The 21402-nt window shown below is 42.6% G+C and overlaps 1 protein-coding gene across 3 annotated transcripts in view; it reads left to right on the forward strand.

Annotated features, from left to right (window-relative positions):
* The window catches only part of KLHL20 (kelch like family member 20), a 34594-nt gene extending 14953 nt beyond the window's left edge, over nucleotides 1-19641 (forward strand). For all 3 annotated transcript variants that reach the window (XM_006272933.4, XM_059728323.1, XM_059728324.1), the window contains 10 exons: nucleotides 178-751; nucleotides 7141-7299; nucleotides 8441-8535; nucleotides 9654-9769; nucleotides 10660-10843; nucleotides 11602-11745; nucleotides 12080-12213; nucleotides 12833-13041; nucleotides 15264-15370; nucleotides 17866-19641. In XM_006272933.4, coding sequence (XP_006272995.1) covers nucleotides 178-751; nucleotides 7141-7299; nucleotides 8441-8535; nucleotides 9654-9769; nucleotides 10660-10843; nucleotides 11602-11745; nucleotides 12080-12213; nucleotides 12833-13041; nucleotides 15264-15370; nucleotides 17866-17950 — 1807 coding nt within the window. In that variant the 3' untranslated portion in view covers nucleotides 17951-19641. The remainder of the gene's footprint in view (nucleotides 1-177; nucleotides 752-7140; nucleotides 7300-8440; nucleotides 8536-9653; nucleotides 9770-10659; nucleotides 10844-11601; nucleotides 11746-12079; nucleotides 12214-12832; nucleotides 13042-15263; nucleotides 15371-17865) is intronic.
* Nucleotides 19642-21402: the final 1761 nt, after the last annotated feature.

Below are 21402 nucleotides of genomic sequence, written 5' to 3' on the forward strand. Positions count from 1 at the left end.
GGCTGCTTTAGTAACTTACTTAATTTAGGTGTGGTTTTTTGGTTTGTTTGCACAGACAGCTGGGTTGAAGGGGAATTGTGTCCATCTTAGAATAGACAGCATTGTAACAGAGCCACTGCTGATGTTTGGTGGGAGACAAATTGATGATAGTGCTGTTTCATGGCTTACTTCTTGCAGGTGTACCAGCACGCGACCAGGAGAGACCGGAATGGACGTGACGAGCCGCTGCACACTCGGAGATCCCAATAAACTGCCTGAGGGGGTGCCACAACCTGCTCGTATGCCCTACATCTCGGACAAGCACCCTCGGCAAACCTTGGAGGTCATCAACCTTCTGCGGAAGCACCGGGAATTGTGCGACGTGGTATTGGTGGTTGGTGCTAAAAAGATCTATGCCCACAGGGTGATTCTGTCAGCCTGCAGCCCTTACTTCCGAGCCATGTTCACTGGGGAGCTGGCTGAGAGTCGGCAGACAGAAGTAGTGATTCGAGACATTGACGAAAGGGCCATGGAACTGCTGATTGACTTTGCATACACTTCCCAGATCACAGTGGAAGAGGGCAATGTCCAGACCTTGCTGCCAGCCGCTTGCCTCCTCCAGCTGGCTGAGATCCAGGAAGCCTGCTGTGAGTTCTTAAAAAGACAGTTGGACCCTTCCAATTGCCTGGGCATCCGAGCATTTGCTGACACTCACTCCTGCCGTGAGCTGCTGAGGATTGCTGACAAGTTCACGCAACATAACTTTCAGGAGGTAAGCTGCTGTCTGTGTTGGTTGGGCTGAAACTCTTGTTACAAACATGGCTTGGGAGAGTTCTTGGCATTTCTTTGTTTAATGCTTCCTTACAAATTCTGCCCTTCCATCAGCAATTGGTCTTTATACCTAGTCAATGGTAGCTGTAGCTGAGTACCAAGTAAAAGATAGTCTTGGAGCAGTAGAGCTAAGTTGCATTGGTTATTGATCCCGACCACTTATGTCTCATCATAATGATTATTGATCCAGACCAGTTATTTCCCATCATAATGATTTGAACATCTCACATACCGTAGACTAGGGGTGGGCAGTTGTTTGGGCTGGAAGGCCACTCGGGGAGTTTTGATGGTCTGTTACAAGCTAAGTCAGTGCATTCCTCCCTCTCCTGCCCCCAACAGCTCACCAAAATTCCCTAAGTGACTTTGCCTTAGGGGCTGGGCCCACACTCTCACTATCCAGAGATCCTGAGGTCTCCATGAAGACCAGTGTGGGACCTGCACGGGCAGGGCATGATTAGCCAGGTGGATGGGATGGGGCTGTGGGCAGGTGGAACATGGTATCTGGGAGTGGAACAGGCAGGCAGGGCTGGGATCATGGAGTGAGATCACAGGGCAAGGGCAGGGTCCGGGGCAGAACCATGATCCACTCCTTGTACACTCCTGCCTGTTGCAGGGATGTGCGGCCAGATCCCAACCCCACACTGTCACCACCCTGCGATCCCAGCCCTAACCCTACCCATCCATCCTGCTTTTAGATGCCTCTCCCTGCTTGCCTGCCTGCAACCCCTTCCCATCCATCTGGCTGAGCATGCCCTGCCCTCGTGTGTCCTAGGCTGGTTTCCATGGAGAACCCTGCCCACCCACTCCATCGGGCACCCCCAGTAGTGGGTGGAGAGGGAATGGGCTGGGGTGCCCAGGTAGCAGTACTGAGTCTGGCAGTGGCAGCAGCTGGAAGGAGCCACAGCTGCTGGGGCTGTCAGGAAGCAGTCTGGCCACCAACCCAGCCCCTCTGTGCACCCTGAGGGCAGTGGGACCAGCTGCATGCACCATGGCCTGGGCTGCTGCTGTGCCTGGACCAAGCAGGGCCAAGGGCCCCACTGTAGACCAGATAAAATCCCTTAGGGGGCCGGATGCAGTCTGTTAGCCATATTTTGTCCACCCCTGTTCTAGACAGTGAACACAGGTGTGGCAGTTCATATGACTTGCTTCTGGCCCTGATACAGTTTGTGATATCCCATACTTCTTTTGAAGTGTGCTGCACAACTGGGGTATAAAAAACTAAAAGCCCAAACATGGGATCATTCATTCAAAAAGTCATGGAATATAAAGTGGAATTAAGAGATTGGGGAGAAATGGAGAAGATGAGCAGAGAGATGCAGAAATCTAGAGATGCAGAAGTCTCAGTGGAGGCCTCAAGTCCCATCCTTCATCAGAACTAGGATTTCACATGTGTTATTCAGCAACAGTTGTCTGAAAGCAATTCAAACATGTATTTCCAGATACAGCATTTCTAAACCCAAGTCAGTATGTTTGCTTTCACACCTCTTCCTACCAGGCTTGAAAACCTTGCCAGATGCCACCTTAGAAAAGGACCAATACAAGAATGTGGAGTCCCAACAATGGGTCCCTATTTCTGATGAGAAGTCAGATATTTTTCCAACCACAGGTCCCAGCTTGCTAGAAAGGGACCTGGGTTTTCCACCAGGGTACTTTTTCTTAGCCCTGTTTGTCAGGAACATGCTATATATCTCAGCTTCTGGCTAGGAAGTATCCCCTGAACATTACGACCAGTTCACCTCAGATGTCAGGAGAAAGGTCTTTCTTTATCTTCCATTTCTTCCAGATCTTCTCTTCCAAATCTTGCATGTCTGTCTCTCTGCAGTCAGGAGACTGCTGATAAGTTGCAGAAATCACATTAACTCTCCCCGTTTTCCTTGCTACCAGTTTTTGGGTCCCTGTCCACTGCGAGTAACTAATGTCTGTCCCTCCAATGTTGCTTATAGATTTTTCCAGTTGTTGCAGCAGGTAATTGACTTGACCAGTAGCAGCCCACATACTACAATTTTTTCAGGATAGCCCTTGTGGAAACTGACTGGAGTCTTCTTAATTTCAGTCTGCTACTGATTAGTGTAGTGATTCTCAATCAGAGTGCAAGGGCACCCTGGGGTACCACCAGATCCTTTGAAGGTGCCAGGAGATGTGAGGGGGGATAGATCTCCCTCTCCCCACAACTCCTGGCACCTTCAAAGGATCTGGTGATACCCCAGGGGTGATACCCTTGCACTTTGGTTGAGAATATATAGACATATAGATAGATATCTATATATATCATCATCTAACATAAAACTTTCCATCAAACATTTAATGTGGTTTAAAGAAACCACGCACCCGTTACAATAAAGGCCTCTGCACCCAACCGTTGCCCTTCCCTAACCCAATTGCAGTGTCTTAGTCCAAGCCCTGATTTACATTCTCAGTTCGTTCACTGTCCTTGTCACTGTCGATGTCGCTGTCACTTCTGCTGATCCTGTTCCTGTCTTCCTTGCCGGCTCCGGGTCCAATTGCATTGTTATCCTTCTCGTTCTCCCTGTCCTTTTCCCCTCCTGGGGGGTCTTTGAACAGCCTGTGCCAAGTGTCCCTTTTCCAGGTGGAGTTGACTGCATCTTCTCTATCCTCTTCCACCACTTTCTGGCTCAGAAACATTTTAACACAGTCTGTTTCTTCGAGCTCTGTGTGTCTGTGCATCAGAAGGTTCCTGCATTGCCACAGGGACCTCCTGATGCTGGACACAAACTGGTCAAAACGGGTTGTCAGGGACCCCTGCTGTGTCCATACAGTGCTGTCTCCCTTGTCATCAGTGTGAGGAGATAAGTGGATGAGCTAAGCAGATAAGCCAGACTCAGCTTGTCTCTGCCTGGAGGACCCCCCCACCCTTACTGCCAAGCCCCTGAGTAAGGAGGTAAGTGCTATAAATGGGTGCCATTCAGTTTGCAAAAGTTATAAAGCACTGCCTCAAGTCCAGTGAGGAGTGTCTTGAGTCCAAAAAGGTTGAGAACCACTGAATTAGTAAAATTATGCACAGGAGCAGATGCACTTGGGTTTGACTGCCAGATGCATGAAAAACAATGTTTCACAGCTTTAACTGAATACAGACTGCATCAATCTACAAGTAAAATACATCTGGAAGACTTTTCCCAACTGCAAGGACTAGAAAACCAACTTCCTTTTTCACATGAGAGCCTAAATTGTGTAGAACTTGAGGATTTGCCAAAGGCATGTGAATTTGTCAAGCCCTGCCTTCTAGCTAGCCATTCTACATGTGGTTTTACTCTATGCCTGTTCTGCATTTCATTTCTTATGCTGCTTTTTCATGGACAGCAGGGTGGGGAGTGAAATGGTAAACAGTTGATCATTTATTTTCTATGCTCAGTGGTTTTAATGGGTAGAGCTGTTTTGTTTTCATTTTTACACAAGTGGGACATACTTACTGCACTCTAAAAAAGTTATTTAGATGCTTGTAATTTTGTATTGAACATTTAAAGCAGGAGTATACGCAGCTGAAATCTGGGGCTGTTCTGAGCTCCTTTCTATGGGGACCTTCTCTTACTGTTGCAACAGCCAGCTCTCTGTCATCATCTTGCATCTGATCACATGCCAAGCAGAAGCTTTGGACTCAAAACAGCTCCCATTTTCAAATACTTATAAATTACTAAACTAAACTGAAACATGGCCTGTGGAAAATGGATGCCTAGATCACAGTGGTGTTTATAGGAATGATTTTTATTAAAGAAACAAACTTGGAAGAAGGTTGATATTTTTAATGCCCTTATTTCCATAACCCTGTCATGGCCTTTATAAAGTTCTCTCTCTCTCTTCCTGCTCCACCACTTTTTTCCTACAAAAAAAAGGTTAAGGCCCCATTTAATTGTAACCCTCATCCTTTCAGCTATTGTATTTGCAGCAAAAAAATAAACTAGAATCCCTTGTGAAATCCAGTAGCCTGGCTTCTTACTCGCCCAAAGTGAGGGCTGAGAAGTGATACGAAGCATCTCCTCCTCATCAGAAACCAGATGTATGTGGCGGCACTAACCTGGAAGAATGAAATAGAAGATGGGAATCACCTGGATGGCAGTGTAAAGCATTAACTACAGGCCACACCAGGCATTTTGAACACATTCTGACTGCTTCATGTCTTCTACAGTGATAACCTGTAGTTCTGTTAATCTTTATGTATGTTGCTATACTGCATCATTAACTTCTTGGTGAAACATCTCTTGGGATTTTCCATTTCCCTCAGTTTAATTGCCTGCCTAATTCCCCTAGTAAATCACACACACACACACACACACACACACACACACACACACACACACACACACACACCCCCCCCCTCCATAAAATAGATCTGTCACTCCACTCTGTGAAGGCTTTCTTCTGTAATACTTTTTTCTGAGCTTGACATCTGTGCAATGGGGAAATTCATGCCATGACAGACAACTCATGCCTGGTAGCAACAGCCAAAGCCCTTGCCATATACTCTGTAGTCAAACACTTATTCAGTGTCCAGTATATAAATATAATAATCACAGTTAACACCGTAAGGTAAATTCTCCTGGTTTTAATTACTGCTGAGAAGCTGTTGTGTTCTATACAAGGTCCTGCATATGGCTGTAAGCTGCAAGCAAGCAGTCAAGTGGCCTATTCATTTCAGTCAGGCAATTACCAGTCCTCCTGGATAATTGGGATAGAAGTGGTACTTGCATTCTTTTAAATAACTAGTTGTTTAATTTGCTAACTTACAAGGTTACACTTAAGTAGCAGCTTGGTTTGCAGAAGCACTAACACTATTCCTGGATCCTACCACCAATTATGAAATAAATTGAGGACTTTCAGGATATTGCTTCCTTAAAGCTTCTCTTGCTTTCTAGAGACTTATGCCGTATTTGCAATAATTGGAGCCAGTTTTAGGCACAATCTACCATCTTCAGGTGTGAGAGGCATATTGTACACACTTGCTGACTTATGATCAACTGAGTTTCTAACCCTTTGTCTCGAAGTGGACTCTGAGGCTGCAGCAGTTCACAAGTAACTTAATCTCAGCCCCTCATTTGGTCATTGACAACTCTGCACATCCTAAAAACCAGATCTGCTGACTTTTGCTGCCTTTTGGTTTCCTTTTAGCAATAGCTGCTATTACCAGCATCCTGGATCTCTTCTAATATTCAAGCAGTCTTCTAAAATTGGTTCTTCAGGTAATTAAAAAGTCCATGTCCCTGATCCTTGTATAGAAATCACAGAAGAATTTATTTATATTAATCATCTTGAAGCCAGGATGCAGAGCTCTTGCAGATATATTTCTAACTGGGGAGCCTTATATCAATTGCTTTCTGTAGCTGAGCTTCTCAGCTGTCATAGTAGGGTTCTAGGAAAGGTATGTGGCTTGCCATCTCCACAGTTCTTGTTTTTATTACCATCTTGTACTGTTCCCATCCTGGTATCTGTATGCCTAAGCGTGCATACCCACCTCCAGAAATCTCCCATCTGCAGCATGCATTGTTTTTACTTGATCTAAGCATAGATTCTCTAGTGGTGGCTGAAACCTTCTGAGAAGTTTACTTGCTATCTTGGGTACAGAAGAAATTAACATGTTTGCAGATTGTAAGTGGTTTATATTTCAGGGCTGATCAGTCCCTGGGGTTTTAGGAGGCTCCAATTCCCTCCTGAGTACATTTGCACTCAGGCACACTGCATTTTATATTTAGAGGGAGTGAAGCAGAGGTAGGATCAAATGAGCCCATCTCCCTGTCCCGAGACACTTTCCCTTCTGCTACAAATCGGCGTCAGGAAGACTTTTCCTTAGTTTCTGCAATGTCATTGGTAAATTATTTCTGAGACTGCTACTTTGGGTCCTGTTCTGAATTTATTACAAATAAAATGTCTTTATTCTGGTGCCACTTTCCTCCAAAATATTTACCAGCTGCAGAAAATGTTTCTTTCTCTTATACATTACATTACACATGGCAAATGAAGAGGCTGGCTTTAAACAAGGGCTCTGCTTTTCCTGAAATTTTGATATCCGATCAGCGCATTCTTTGGATTAACTCCTTAAAGGCATCCACAGAATTTGTACATCCCCTTCATTTGCATCACCATTTGAGGGTTGCCTGGGCCGTGCTGGTGGGGCCCAATTCTGAAGGTTGCAGAAACCTTTCACCCTCATTGGAGTCAATGAAAGGGGTCAGCAGCTTGCTGGATCAGACCACTGGATCCTAAACTAGGGGGGAACATTTCTCTTTTATACCTTTGCAGTGAAGTGTAGAGGCCATCTGTGGTTTTGGTGCTCTGAAACACTGTCCTTACCTCTTTCTTTATTGCTATTCCTTTGGACAGGTGATGGAGAGTGAGGAGTTCATGCTGCTGCCAGCTAATCAGCTCATAGATATCATATCCAGTGATGAGTTGAATGTTCGCAGTGAGGAGCAGGTGTTCAATGCTGTGATGGCCTGGGTGAAATACAGTATTCAGGAGAGGCGACCTCAGCTTCCCCAGGTAACTTTGAGTACGCTTGAATGTGTGGCTTCTTTATATGTAGTAGGAGACATTGGATTTTGTCAGTGTAACAGTGGAAATAATTCCCTGCAGAACTTCCAGGTGTGGTAAAACCCTTGTGTTTTCTAACCAGCTGGACCATAAAACCCATATCTAGATATTTCAGTAAGAGACCATTTAAAATGCTTACAGATAAGCATTGCTATCCTGAATTACATCATTGGTCCATCTAGTTAGTGGTGTCTCCAACACCAACAGTGGCTTCAAAGGATTGTGCAAGAAGCCCCAAAATGGAATAATGGAGTAACCTGCCCCTACAGGAAGTGTTGCATTAATCTCTGGCAATAGACTTAATATCTGAGAATTTTATACTAGGGCCATTTGGAACATTGTGGATGAAATGTACCCTTTTGTTGGAACTGAAATATTCTATAGATGTTTTGGTTTTGACAAAATTTTCAACTGAAAGTTTTAATTCTGATAATTCTGGGGTGCCTTCTTTACAAGCAGTTGCAAAATACTGACTATCCTGTCCTTTTCAGTCTGGAAAAGGATGTTTTGGCATAATTCCATTTAGAAAAAATGTCCTAAAGTTCTCATGAGAATGATTTGTTTTCCTCCAGTCTGCTCTAGTTTTATCTTTTTTTCAGCTTCACCCCCTTTGCAAGACCATATGTCTGCCAGCATTGTATTATATGCCTTTTTGTGCCTTTAAATTGTGAGCTGATTGTGGCAGGGCCCCTATGTTTGATATGATTCACTTGCAATACCATGTGCACTTGGAGAGTAAAATAGGTAATAAAACTTACAGCCTGACTAATGCTTTATGACACTGTTTTGATATTTGCAATTTTCCAAGGATTTACAATCAGGATGGTGACTTTATTCATTTAAGAGCCCTATGAATCAACTTTTTAAAAAATTGGATGTCCTGTTGGATGCCTACATTGGCTTATTACAGTTGCAAAGATGCTGTTCATAAAGAAATCATTTTATGTTACCAGTTTGCTCTTGGGATTTCTAACTCTTTGTTGGCTCACAAAGCATTTTGAAACAATGTAGCTAATGCTATTCTCCTTTTGATTGCTTGTCTTTATCAAGAAAAGTGGGCCACCAACAGGTATTCTGTTTTGTGTCATAGGTGCTGCAACATGTCCGTCTGCCCCTGCTCAGTCCCAAGTTCCTTGTGGGTACAGTTGGCTCAGATCCACTCATTAAAAGTGATGAAGAATGCAGGTAAATCTCCCTGGGGAAAGCAACATTGAAGAACTTGTATGACTTTCATTGTACAATAAGTGCTTTCTGTGTTTGCTGTCCGAGAATATGGTGATTTTATCAGTGGATAAACTAGGGAAATCTTTACCTGTTTCCTCTTCTGAGATTGTTTGGAGGAGATAAGGAAAAAAGCAAGTGGTGGAAGAGCACGCTTTGAGAATCTTGTTCTTTGTCAGCATCTGACAAATTATCCTTCACAGGACAGGGTGTTTTTATACGACTTTGCATGTCAAGCCAGGTGCCTTAGTTACCAAGCATCTAACTGAATGATGCTCAAAGGAAGCCACATTGTAAAAATTACTTAAAGTAATTTTTCCTTCTTTAAAAATGCCATGACCTTAATGATCGCTGTTGGAATTAGAGGTTGGTGCTAATTCTGTGGGGGAACTGTGACTTCCTTCAGTGGTATAAAGCTCTTATTTTCTAGGCTTTCTTAGTTGCGTGACATTAGACTGTAAAACTGTGATGTTTTGAAAGCAAAAAATCTGGTTTTGATGTAGGATTAAGTTGTTTCCTTCCTGGATAGTACTTCGGTGTTGGAAATATTCCATGTAGGGAGGAAAACTTTTTTGCAGCAGATTTTTTTTTTTTTTTTTTTAAAGGCTGTTTCACATTGCTCAGAGCTTTGCATGTTAGTTGTTTCAGGGTGACAGATCATGGGCAGCGGGTGCAAGTTGGACAGAGTTGTATAATAAAATATTTATCAGGTGGATACCATATCAATCTGTGGGTCGTGCCTCTGGGTGTGGGGGTGTGTGTGCAAACATTTGATCAGTATCAACTTTAATGATGCTTGAGCTCCAGGTTTTGCCAGGTTTTACATAAATATTTTAATATTTTAACAGTTGAAGGGAAACATCAATCTAATGTTACCTACTATGGGCTTTTGATCAGGACCTTAATTACTGAAGTAATAGATCACGTAGGCTATACATAGTCATGCATGTTCTTATTTCCTTTTGACCATAAGTGCAATATGTGATTGCAGCTGGTAGCTATGAGTGGTGGCATGTTGTGAATAGCACTTTTTCTTAGAAATGCCACTGTTGTATAGGCATTCAAAAAAACATTTCATGCAGGGACCTTGTGGATGAGGCCAAAAACTACCTACTGTTGCCCCAAGAGAGGCCACTAATGCAGGGACCAAGAACTCGGCCGCGCAAACCCATCCGCTGTGGAGAAGTGCTCTTTGCAGGTATGTACTGTGGCCTTGAAATCTCTGTACGTTTCATATCAAGGTCATCTGTCCATGTGGCTCACCTCATCTTTCACACCTTCAGAAGCAACATGCTGTGTTATCCATTCTACAGTTTAAATTAACCTGTGCTTTCTCACTTGGTCTTTTTCTTTGCTATGAATGCCTAAACACTTGACTTCTGGTGGGACTGCCTTCCTAAACTCGCATGGGTCTTTTTGCAAAATCACACCCTGTGTTCTAGTGACAGGTCTCAGAGTAAAGTTCCAGCTCTCTGACCAGAGAGTCTTATCAGAAGTGTTCGTGGGTAGATGATGTAGCTGAATTATTTATTTATTTATTGCATGCATATACATATACATATACATGGTGGGTGTATTCGCACACCGGAAATCCATCAAAGACAGAAACACCCAATTACCGGTTGGGGCACATTTCTCACAGGAGGGCCACTTTCTCTCCAATCTCTCAGTCCTGATCCTCAAGGGAAATTTACACAACACTTCCCAGAGACGAGCCTATAAGCTCCCATTTCATCAACCTGCTGGATACTAGAGATCATGGACTAAACATAGACATTGGATTTTTGATACATTACAATCTGCCTGGCAACTGACTCCCCAGCCCAGCCCAGCCCCTGGCTTCTTTACTTTTCATTCCATCCAGGAAGAGCACGCACCAACTGCTGCAGCTTCCTTAGCCTGACGAAGGGTTTTTGAACCCGAAAGCTTGCTTAATAACTATTCTCCAACCATTTAGGTTGATCTAATAAAAGATACCAAATTCACCCAAGGAACCTTGTCTGCCTATATCCTTAGACCAACACGGCTACAACCTAAACCCCTGTTCGCATTATCTTGACGCTGTATATGTTGCATTGATTCCCACAGTGGGGGGTTGGTGCAGCGGGGATGCAATTTCCAGCGTGGAGCGCTATGATCCTCAAACCAATGAGTGGCGGATGGTGGCTTCCATGAGCAAAAGACGTTGTGGAGTTGGAGTCAGCGTTCTGGATGACCTTCTGTATGCTGTGGGAGGCCATGATGGTTCTTCTTACCTTAACAGTGTAGAAAGGTAGGCCCCTGCTAAGCCAGTAAAAGACTTTTAAAACCTGGCATAACATCTGAAAAATGTATCCATGGTACTATCTGACTGTTGCGGAAATGTTGAACATGAAATTGTATGTCTACTATATTTATTAAGCAATACAAGGGCAGGAAATGTGACAATTGTTGCTCACCCTTTTGGGTGTCATGATAATCCTGAAGTTTGGCTTCTGTTCTGAACTAGCAGGAGTCATAGCCCTTCATACATATGGGTTTAAGAAAATGAAATATAAAAGGTGGGTCTGGCTGTAACTGATAGAGAACACGACTGTCTTCTGTAACATTCTTTATGCATACCTATCTACCAGCTTGTTGTGTTAGTGTTGCTCATGAGTGTGAGGTTATTAGCATGTGTTTACTAGTAAGGCATGGGAAAGCATCTAGACATTTTGTCCTGCGGTGGCTGAATAGAGAATTAATGAACTTTTCAAATTCTCATAAGAGGAGCCGTGTTGGTCATATTGGGTTTTTCAAATTATAGGCGATTCAAATAAGATGGAGTAGAACTCACTTTTAGTGGAATTGTAACTTTTTAAGAATTACTTTAAGATGGGCCCAGCACAGTGAATGGCAATTAAGAGCTTTTATTTGACATGTTTATAAATAGTTCCACTCCTGCTTCAATAGGAGCAGGTTGTTACCCCACTAATCCCATACCCCAGGAGGGGCTGAGATTTTTCCATGGTTCACCAATTCAGGTCTACCCTGCTTGATGCATTTTTCTAGATATGACCCGAAGACAAATCAGTGGAGCAGTGATGTAGCCCCCACCAGCACTTGCAGGACCAGCGTTGGTGTGGCAGTTCTTGGGGGCTATCTGTATGCTGTGGGTGGCCAGGATGGTGTCTCTTGTCTCAACATTGTGGAAAGGTATTAAAAATGAGGGGTGTTGGTGGGGAAGGAGTGGGTCTCCTATCAGGGTGCTGGTGATACAGGCAAGGTTGAAAAGACAAATGCTAAGTAGGTTTCTTACATAACATGGGTGTTCTTTGGTTCACCTGACATGCTGCTGTGGCATGAATGGACCAAACCACTCTCAATATCGGAACAAAGAGACATGTTAGGAATACCCTGCCTTCATGTTGAACTATCGTACTCTAGTCCCACAGAATCCTTTACTCACCTGAGGGCACTCATTCAAGAAAAGGGCTATGCATGGGTAGCTGAAATTTGAACTGATCTTTGTGTGTGGTTTCTATGGCAGGTATGATCCAAAAGAAAATAAATGGACTCGCGTAGCTTCCATGAGTACCAGGCGCCTGGGAGTGGCAGTAGCTGTGTTAGGGGGCTTTCTTTATGCAGTGGGAGGTTCTGATGGGACATCCCCTCTCAACACAGGTATGTCTGCACTTCACTGTAGCTGCTTTCTGCAGTGATCCTGTTTATTTATCCCTAAGCCTTTCCCAGACAGCTGGTGAATATTTCTGATCTGTTCACCGAGTGTCTTCCTCTGAATATGGTTTTGCTATATGTAAGAATGTATTTGTGGCTGGTTGTATATTTCCTTACATCTTACTAAGTGGCAGTGGACAGTTTATCCTAAGGCTTTTACTTTGTGCATTTTCTAGCACTTGCCTGGAAAGAGTCACTGCATTGCTTCTGCAGTAGGACTTTACTGGCTTTAGAAATGGGGTACTAGAGATCCATCTGTCACAACATGGCCAGTTGTAGTTGAAGGTCATTCTTTGGGTAAGGTGTATTAAATGACTGAGCAGTTGTATTCCCTGCCTCTGCTAAATTGGGATTGGGGGACAGGAGAAAGAATAGCAAGTCTTCTGTAGAAGGAAGACGGTAGAGTGGATGGTGACAAGCTGACACAGCATGTGCTTCTAATGTTGGGAGTGAAGAGCTATCTATGTCTTTAGTCTCACCAATAGTATGAATATAAGTCCAAAGGTAGTAATAGAAGGAAATGAGACCAGTGTCCAAAGATTTATAAAATTACTTTTCTCCACAGTGGAGCGTTACAATCCCCAGGAGAATCGCTGGCACACAATATCGCCTATGGGAACCAGGAGGAAGCATCTGGGCTGTGCAGTGTACCAGGACATGATCTATGCTGTGGGAGGTCGAGACGACACCACGGAGCTCAGTAGTGCTGAGAGATACAATCCCAGAACCAATCAGTGGTCTCCTGTGGTGGCTATGACTTCACGTCGGAGTGGAGTGAGTGCTGGTTGATACACTTGCCTATGCTGCACTTAGCTACTTACTTGGAGCACAGTGGGGATTATAAGGGTTCTGTTCTTCTCTTGTTGCTTTTGCTTTCTGGCACCTAATCCTACCCAGTTCCCCACCTTCTGAGAGGGAATTATTTTTAAAAGGCAAAGCATGTTATCCAGAAGAGAGAACAAGGTCATAAGCCTCTTGTGCCACAAGTGGTGAGTGAATAACAACGTTTCAACACAGCAGAGAGTGAAAATCCAACTGTTCCTAGATTGCCTTTTTTCCCCCTAAGTGTTGACCACTACTGCCAAGTTATGATTACTTAAATCTGAAGCAAGAGAATTCTGGAATTTTCAATTGCAGTAAGCAGCTGTAAACTTCTCTACCCCCCAAAATGGAAGTCATTAGAGGAAACAATGCATCCTTGTATACACGGGTTCAATTTTGTCATGCATTTTGAAGACCCTGGGCACATCTACACAAGATGCCCACTGTGCAGTTGTTTACTGCGCAGTCATTTAGTACTTGCATAGTTGCCTGGTGATGCTTACTGTGCAGTAGTGCACTAGTAATGAGCTACTGCGCTGTAGTAACCAGCTACTACAGAGTAAGTCTCATCTAGCAGTGAATTATAACTGCTTATTGGGAACTTCCTCATAGAAGAGAAAGAACTTGGACAAACTGGGCAGCCAGTTTTTTGGTAAGGTATAAGCTGCTACTTAAGAATGTGGGATGGTGTGTGGTACTAGGGTTCTTCAAACTCTCACACAAGATGCTATCTGTCTCCATGGTAACTTGCAAGTCCAGGGAGTATCAGTGTGTTCTTACAATTTTTAATTCTCTTGCTTGCTGCCAACATATGACCAGGACATTAGTATATTTTGGTAGCTGTGAAATATAAGTACTATATAATAAAAGGCAGATGAATTCTGTGTTAAAGCATGTGTGGTAAAGCACTGAACATCATTTTGATATTTAGGTTGAAAACTCTGAGGCAGGGGTTGATTATCTATTTCTTTGTCTCCTTTCAAGCATATAGCACAGCATTTGATGCTGTCTACACAGTTGTTTGCCCCTAAATTGCCAGCTTAGTTCTTATAATCATGAGCTCCTTTTGCATGCTTAGCACAAAATTTGAAAAGTAGAGGTATGTCTAAGACGGTATGAGTTCTCCCTCACTTCTCCAAGGCCCAAATGAAAACCTTTTCAGATGTTTTTCTTGCTCTTTCCCTGTTACACTTGCTTTCTCTTTCCTCTTCAGTCAAGAAATGGTGTTCCTATCATGCAGAAATTTTCCAGGTTACAAAAAATGTTCTCTGGAAAGCAGAGAGCTTGGTGGTCCGGGGCATTGCCCTCCTTGATTTGAATCACTTGGATCAGGGACTTGAATCTGGCTTTCCCACATTCCAAGTAAATGTCTTGCCCTTAAACTATTGGCTGCTCAGGAAGGAATACCCCTGTTTTTTCCCACCTTTGCTTTTTACCAGAAATTCCACCCTGGACTTCCAAAACCTTTGATAAAAATTCTGGTTTTGATGAATTGGCATGTCTAACAAAACTGTTTAAAGTTGGAACAAGTCGAGGGTCACTCTTTCTTCAGCCTGGGGCAGGAGAAGCCTTCTATTCTCTCTAGGATTAGTCAATACAGCTCAGTTTGGTTGGCAGGAGACTGATGAGGGATTTGCTTATTTTGCACTTGCTTGCCCCCTAGTCTCCAGCGTGAATTTCAAGTGTAGTATTTGTGCTATCTGCTGAGCCACATCAATCTTGAGAGTGGGAACAATTAAGTCACTTGTCAAACCAGCGTACTCAGAATGAGAGCGCAACATCCCATCAGTCCACAAAGCAGGAGCTGTATTTTTGTTGTCTTTGACACAGTGGAAAGCTGTGTTCATTTTTTCCTCTTCCTTTTACCTTTCTTTCTGTCCCCCAGGCCTCAACCACGTGGTTCTGTGGGAATCTGTAATATGTTGCAGTTTAGCACAACTTTTTATTAGCTCTCATGAATCTGTATTTCAAAAGAAATACTAAGATATAATTATTTGTTCTCTACTGCTGTTGACCCCAAGTAAGCATATACTGTGCATTGACCTCTTAACATTAACTCTGCTGAGTGACTGAATGTCCCTTGAATAAAGCGTTTCACTTGTGACATGCGCCTTCAAGTCCCACAGTGAAACATTCAAACTGAATGAGTAACGTCTCTGGTGGTTGTTCTTTAGGTTGGCCTTGCAGTAGTGAATGGACAACTAATGGCAGTAGGAGGTTTTGATGGCACAACATACTTGAAGACCATTGAAGTGTTTGATCCTGATGCTAACACATGGAGGTAACCTTTAAGTTTGTGAAGTATTCAAACTGCAAACTTAAGCACATCTGCTTGAAGTAGGCCTGTGACCAGAGTCTTCCCAGCAGAGGAGAGAGATGCTGTGGTGTGACAGCCTGGTTGGAGGTAGCCAATACTAACCCTTGTAACTTGTTTGGCTGACTCTTGTTTGATGGGGGAACCAGCATGTGGAGAAACTAGTTGTATCCAGTATGTACCAGAACAAGCCCACTCCCCTTCCTCACATGAGAGGATCGTTTTCTCTTGCAAGGACCAGGAGATGGAGAAACTGTGTTTCTCTTCCATCCTTGTGCACCACATGCTTTTGGGTTATTGTTCAGGACTGAACAGTTCCTGTAGAACTGGAATGCTTACTGCTCACAGTGCACCCTAGCAAGACCGTATTGCTGTAGTGGCGATGTCTTTCTGTAGAGCCATTTGCAAAAGAACAGGTAGGTCCTCCATGTAAGTGCTGGGCTTCCATCAAAATAATCCATATTTGAATGGGTTTTAGTGCCATTTTGTTCCACAGTATTTCTTGCCTATCATCCCTCAACACCTCTCATCAAAGGAATAATAGCTATGCCAAAAATAGCTCCTTGTGGAGGGGGCCTACAGCTGTTCTCTTTTAAAATAGCAGTGGCTGCTCTTGAAGTCCCTGATGTCATCTCAGTTTTGACTATCGGGGAAAGAATCCTACCACTGTACCTTCCATCTGAGGATCCCAAAGATCTTTGCAAACGTTTAATGAATTAAACTCTCCTTAGCAGTAGAGAAGTGTAACTCTCCCATTATACAGCTAAAGAAACAGAGGCTGGCTAGAGGGGGAAGGAGAAGGGAGAGGGGGAGGGGTGAGTAACCTTGAAAGTTACACGATGAACAGGTGGCAAGTTTAGTACAAGATCTAATTCCAAGTGCTCTGCTTTAACTTTGCAAAAATGGGCCACATTGAAAGATATCTGATCCGTGTGGATATTTTGAGCCATGTCTGCTTAATTTCTCAACAAAAATAAATTTGTCCTCAGTTGTGGTAGCTTTAAGATACAGAACAGAATTCATCTGTTCATTTGTGGCTCTCTAGGCTTCAGAGTGCTATGATCTGATTCCTGAATCTTGCCCAAAGGGGTTGGGGGTATTGTGTGAAACAGAGCAGTTTGAATCCAAGATGCTCTGCTGTTTAATTCTGCAGGACTAGGTGTTCAAACAAATTTCATTTTGACTTAAACTGAGCACACTTGATATGAAATCACTGATAGGAAAAATAGCCTCTGTGCTTAATGCTTATTTTATGATACTCTTCTGGCCATAATTGCACTGCAGCAACTTCTTGTAGATTTATTCCAAAATCTAATCAGCCTAGAGGTTTGGTTTGAACTCCCATTTTATATTCTCTAAAATACCACCTGCTTTAGTAACCTCTGGGGTGAAGAGAAATGGAAGAAATGTGTCCTTGTTCATGCAAGCTTAGCAGCACCAGTATATTAACCCTTTCATCTTGAGTTTCCTTGTGCAAGGGAGTAGCTTCCCCTGGTTAATTAATCTTGTGTGACAAAGCCTTCCATACAGGAAGGAAAGCCAGCCTTGTACAGCAATTATAAGTACTGTGCTTCATCTTTTAGCTGGTTACAGCCACTCACACTGGATGTTACCTTAGTACCCATGGGAGCCAAAAATCAAGCCAGTGATTTTTTTGGAATATGGGCAGAGTTGTTGTCAGTTCTGACTTGTGTGTTACCAATAATGAAGTCATTAAATTAGAGGGACAAGTCCAATCTTCCTTCTCAGTAGGTACTGGACTCCTTGCTCCATGAAGCTTATCTAGAAAGCAGTACTGCAAAATCCTAAATACTTAGTCTGGGATTAATGCGTGGCATTTTTGGGAGTCAATTAAAGAACTCCTCTCTTATTTCTACCAGCAGACTATATGGGAGCAGTACAAAAAGGAACAACATGCAGATGAAATAGGAAACAAGAGCTCGCAAGGATCTGATTTCCATGTGAACTGTGGGCATCATTTCAGTATTGTAGCTTATAGGAACCAAAGGCATTTGAGTTGTATTATATCTTGGTCTGACCCACAGAGTGTAAGAGAAAGCAAACGTGTTTGAAATTAGCTGTGTGCCAAGTAAAAATTCCACCCCTGTGCCAAGGTTACCCAGAACAGCCAGGGACAAAATGCAACCCAGTCACAGCCTTCCTCTCAAAACTACACAGAGAGGACAGGTGAGATTTGAGTGCAATTTTCTGCAGTTAAAAACCTGAAATCAAGAATCTGTTTATTGTGAAGGGAGCAAATGTATGAGCAGTTAAGATTTACTTTAGAGAAAAGTATAAGGGGACCCCTGCCTTATTCATCAGTTGGCTTCTTTTCCAGAATTGTATTAAAAAGAGAACAGCAGTTATGATGACTTATAAGGCTGCCCATAGAGGCTGTTATACTTTTTACCAGAAAGTGTATTAAGCAAAGCTGTATTACCAGCAGAGTCTTTCCTTTGCAGGCTGTATGGTGGAATGAACTACCGTCGGCTGGGAGGTGGCGTAGGCGTTATCAAAATGACACATTGCGAATCCCATATATGGTAAGCATCTAATAGGAGGGAAATACTTTGGTCCTCATTCCTAAATGAACTGAAGAAACTGGCTGACGCTGCGGCTCTCTAGAGCTCTAGGAAAATATAGATTCAACTGAATTCCTTGCTGGTGCCTCTCTTCTGTAGAATTATAAAATGACTTCTTGTGAGAGTGCACCCAGTGGGAGATCACATTGTCAGACTCCAGGGAACCACCTGACTCAAACACAAGTGTTGCTTATGTTCATATTTTTTTCTAAATAGTCTCTACATTTTTGAATAATACAAACTTTCAAAGTTATTCTAGCATAAGCAGTGATCTGGAACTACAACCTGTGCTGGAAGTCTGGCAAAAAGGAAGAGACCCTGCTTTGTTGAACAGTGGAAATGGCCTCTGTGTAGTGGGTGGAGAAAGAAAGTGAGACCGAAAATCTTGCTTTTGCCTTATTTATGGAGAGCTTCAAAAAAGTACTTGATCTGCAAGGTGCCACCTTTGCACAGAAGCTTTTCTGTGTGCAGAGTATTTATTTTTTCAGTTTGTAATTATTCATGCATTTTGTCTCGCTTGCAACAAAAAAAATTCCCCTTCTTTTTTATGTATGTGATTTGAAGCTGATGGTTGGGGCAAAGCTGCATCCTCTGATACTTCTAGATACTGCAATTCTAAGTCACACCCACTAAAGCACAAAAACTGGGAAGATTGGTGCCCTTGAGTGTCTTTTTTTTTTTTAAGTCTGTGGATCTGAGAAACAGGACTGGAATTCCCATCTCTTTGCTGAAGTATTGAAGCCCATAAGGGCAACAAAAACGGGGGGGAAAGCTAAATTCAAAAGGCACCTTTTTATTTTCTTAGTGGTATAAAGATTAAGTATCTGGCATCTCCCCTGTATTTGAATTTAACACTATGAATTTATGAACAATAATTACTGCTAGCTTCCAGAACTTTTTACCACACTGTTAGAATCAGGCTTTGGTCTAAAGCTGGTAAATGGGGACTATTACATTCTGGATAGTCCAGAAAGGTACAGTTGGAATCCCCTGACATTAGCTACAGTTGCAGACTTGCAGCAGTTCTTGCTGCAAACTGTTGTGCTCAAAATGCTATCTGTATACCTGTCTCTCTTCCAGTTCTTTATACTTCTTACTGTGGAACACTAAGATGAGATCAAATAGTACTTCTCCTCAGCAAAGGTTTTTAATGCACTTCCCTTATGGTGGTGTTAGAGCTGGAAAAGATATGAGGCCTATGTACTAAATTTTTTAAGGAGGTGGTGTCCAGTCATGGTGTGAGTAATGGGGTATAGTGCAGAACTTTAAAGGATTACCTACTAATTAGATCTAAAAGGGTAAGAGGGACATTAAGTCTTTGCGATTCCAAAGGCAGCGCAAACATCTCAGTTCTTATTTCACGGTTTGATTCATGCAACTCAGCATTTTAATGTGCTTGAATATAGAAAAAAATAACACTCCAGTTAAATGACTTATTAAATAAGACTTTTTTAAAAAAAGAAAAAGACAAAAACAAAGCTCCTTTTCCTCTAAAGGTTGGCATTCTTGTGTTTACATATGAAGACCATTTGCACCTTTACAAGGAAAAACACGTATTCTGTAAACAATTGTTTACATGCATCATTTATGCTTTTTTCTAGCATGATTAACTTGTATAAATAGTGTTACCTTAATAAAATTCTTTCATGCGGTTCAGTGCTTGTTCTTGCCTAAAGCAGCAGGAACTTTTGTTTCATTGTTATGGTTTGATTCCACTCCCACTGAATTTGAGACACAGGAACAGATCCTATTTCTCTCTGGTAAAATCAGAATACTGAGTTTTGTGTTACATTTTCTACAATGAAGCTGGAGGTCATAACCTGATCTGAACTGGAATCAGGAAGAGCTATACCTCTTCCACCTGGAGTCTAGTATTTTACAGTTAAGTGCATGGGATGGCTGATATCTTTGTAAAGCACTTAACACTGGTTCAGTGAAGACAGTAGACTAAGAAAGCTGATTAAAACTGACATAACTGCTGCTTTTCCATCAAATACCCATACACTGGTTCAACTAGAAGTGAGTCATTCAAAACAAGACTATTTTTCTGCAGCAAGAGTGAGTTCTTGTAATATAACAGACCAAAGTCAGCTGTAGTGCAATTCAGTTGATTTGTAGTACTGTTATCTGTGAAGGACTTGATCCTGATTTGCAGACAGGCTTTTGAAAGAGAAGAGACCCAAGTATTTACTCTAGTCTAGTATCCTATGATTAGCCTTTAACACAGACACCAAGTTGTATACTAGTCTAGTGTTTGTGGCCAAAATACCATTTTTGAAAGCAGAATGGGTCTGGAAGTATTAAATCTATCATATACATAAGTATACTGTACTGATCTTCCAGTGCTCTTGTCACAAAATAGGAGGGAGGGGTTAGGGTATAAACAGCAATAGCCAAATGAAGCTGATCTGCTTCACTGGGCAAAATGCATTGCCTGTTGTCCTGCATTGGGCAGGGGCCCAGTCCTGTGGAATAATGGATGACTTCCCTGCTTACACAGGTAATACTACAGGAGAGGCACATCTCTGTAAGTGGGAAACCCTGGCTCTTCCCACTTAAAGATACACCTCTGAGATTTCCCAGGGCTCACCTCTAATCAAGGAACCCCAGGTTTTTTTTGTTATAGAGATGTACCCCAGGGAACCTGAGGTGTATCTCAGATTTCCTGCATACAGACACAGCCCAGATAATCTTGGGTGTGTCTCTAAGTAGGGAAAGCCTGGCAGTCCCTCCCACTATTTGAGGAGCCTGATCCTTTGTGGGAATTCCCAGGATGTGCAGGATTGGGGTCTCCAAAGCCCTATGAGCCCCTGTCCATGGTGACTGACAAATTCAGAAAACAAGCCTTTGCTTAAATTTTTTCTTAAGTTCAACAGCAAAGTAAAGCCGCAATGAAAGTTGGCATATTTTCCTATGTGCTGCAATATACCTATTCTTAAGTGAAGGGATGGATGTAGGTTTTGCAGCTTTTCTGATAATAAGCACCAGGCAACACGAAAAGTACAAGTCTTAATATCTAAGTGTTCTTCTCCAAACTCTTCTTTCTATGTATAGCTAGTATGGAGGAAATTCACATTTTATTGACTTATACAGCCCTCCACAAATAGTAACTAAGGTTAATCTAACCAAAAAAGTAGCAGCCTAGGAATTAAAGATAAAAATGAATCAAAGTGAGAAGAGATTAGAAGCCTAAATCCAGTTGCCACCTTTACCAATATCACAAAAAGTAACAGCTTTTATTGTGATTTAAACTAGTATAGACTACCAACATGTTTATAGCTTAAAAAAGAAAAAGGTATCTCATGCTGTAAGCCTCAAAACCAGGGTAGGTATCATGGTTGTTCTGGTAACAAGTTAACCCTGGAAATAGGGGGATCTGTTCATATCCATTCTCAGGTAGCAGCTTGCAATCCCTTC

Source organism: Alligator mississippiensis, chromosome 5 (assembly GCF_030867095.1).
Source record: "Alligator mississippiensis isolate rAllMis1 chromosome 5, rAllMis1, whole genome shotgun sequence".
Classification (NCBI taxonomy): domain Eukaryota; kingdom Metazoa; phylum Chordata; order Crocodylia; family Alligatoridae; genus Alligator; species Alligator mississippiensis.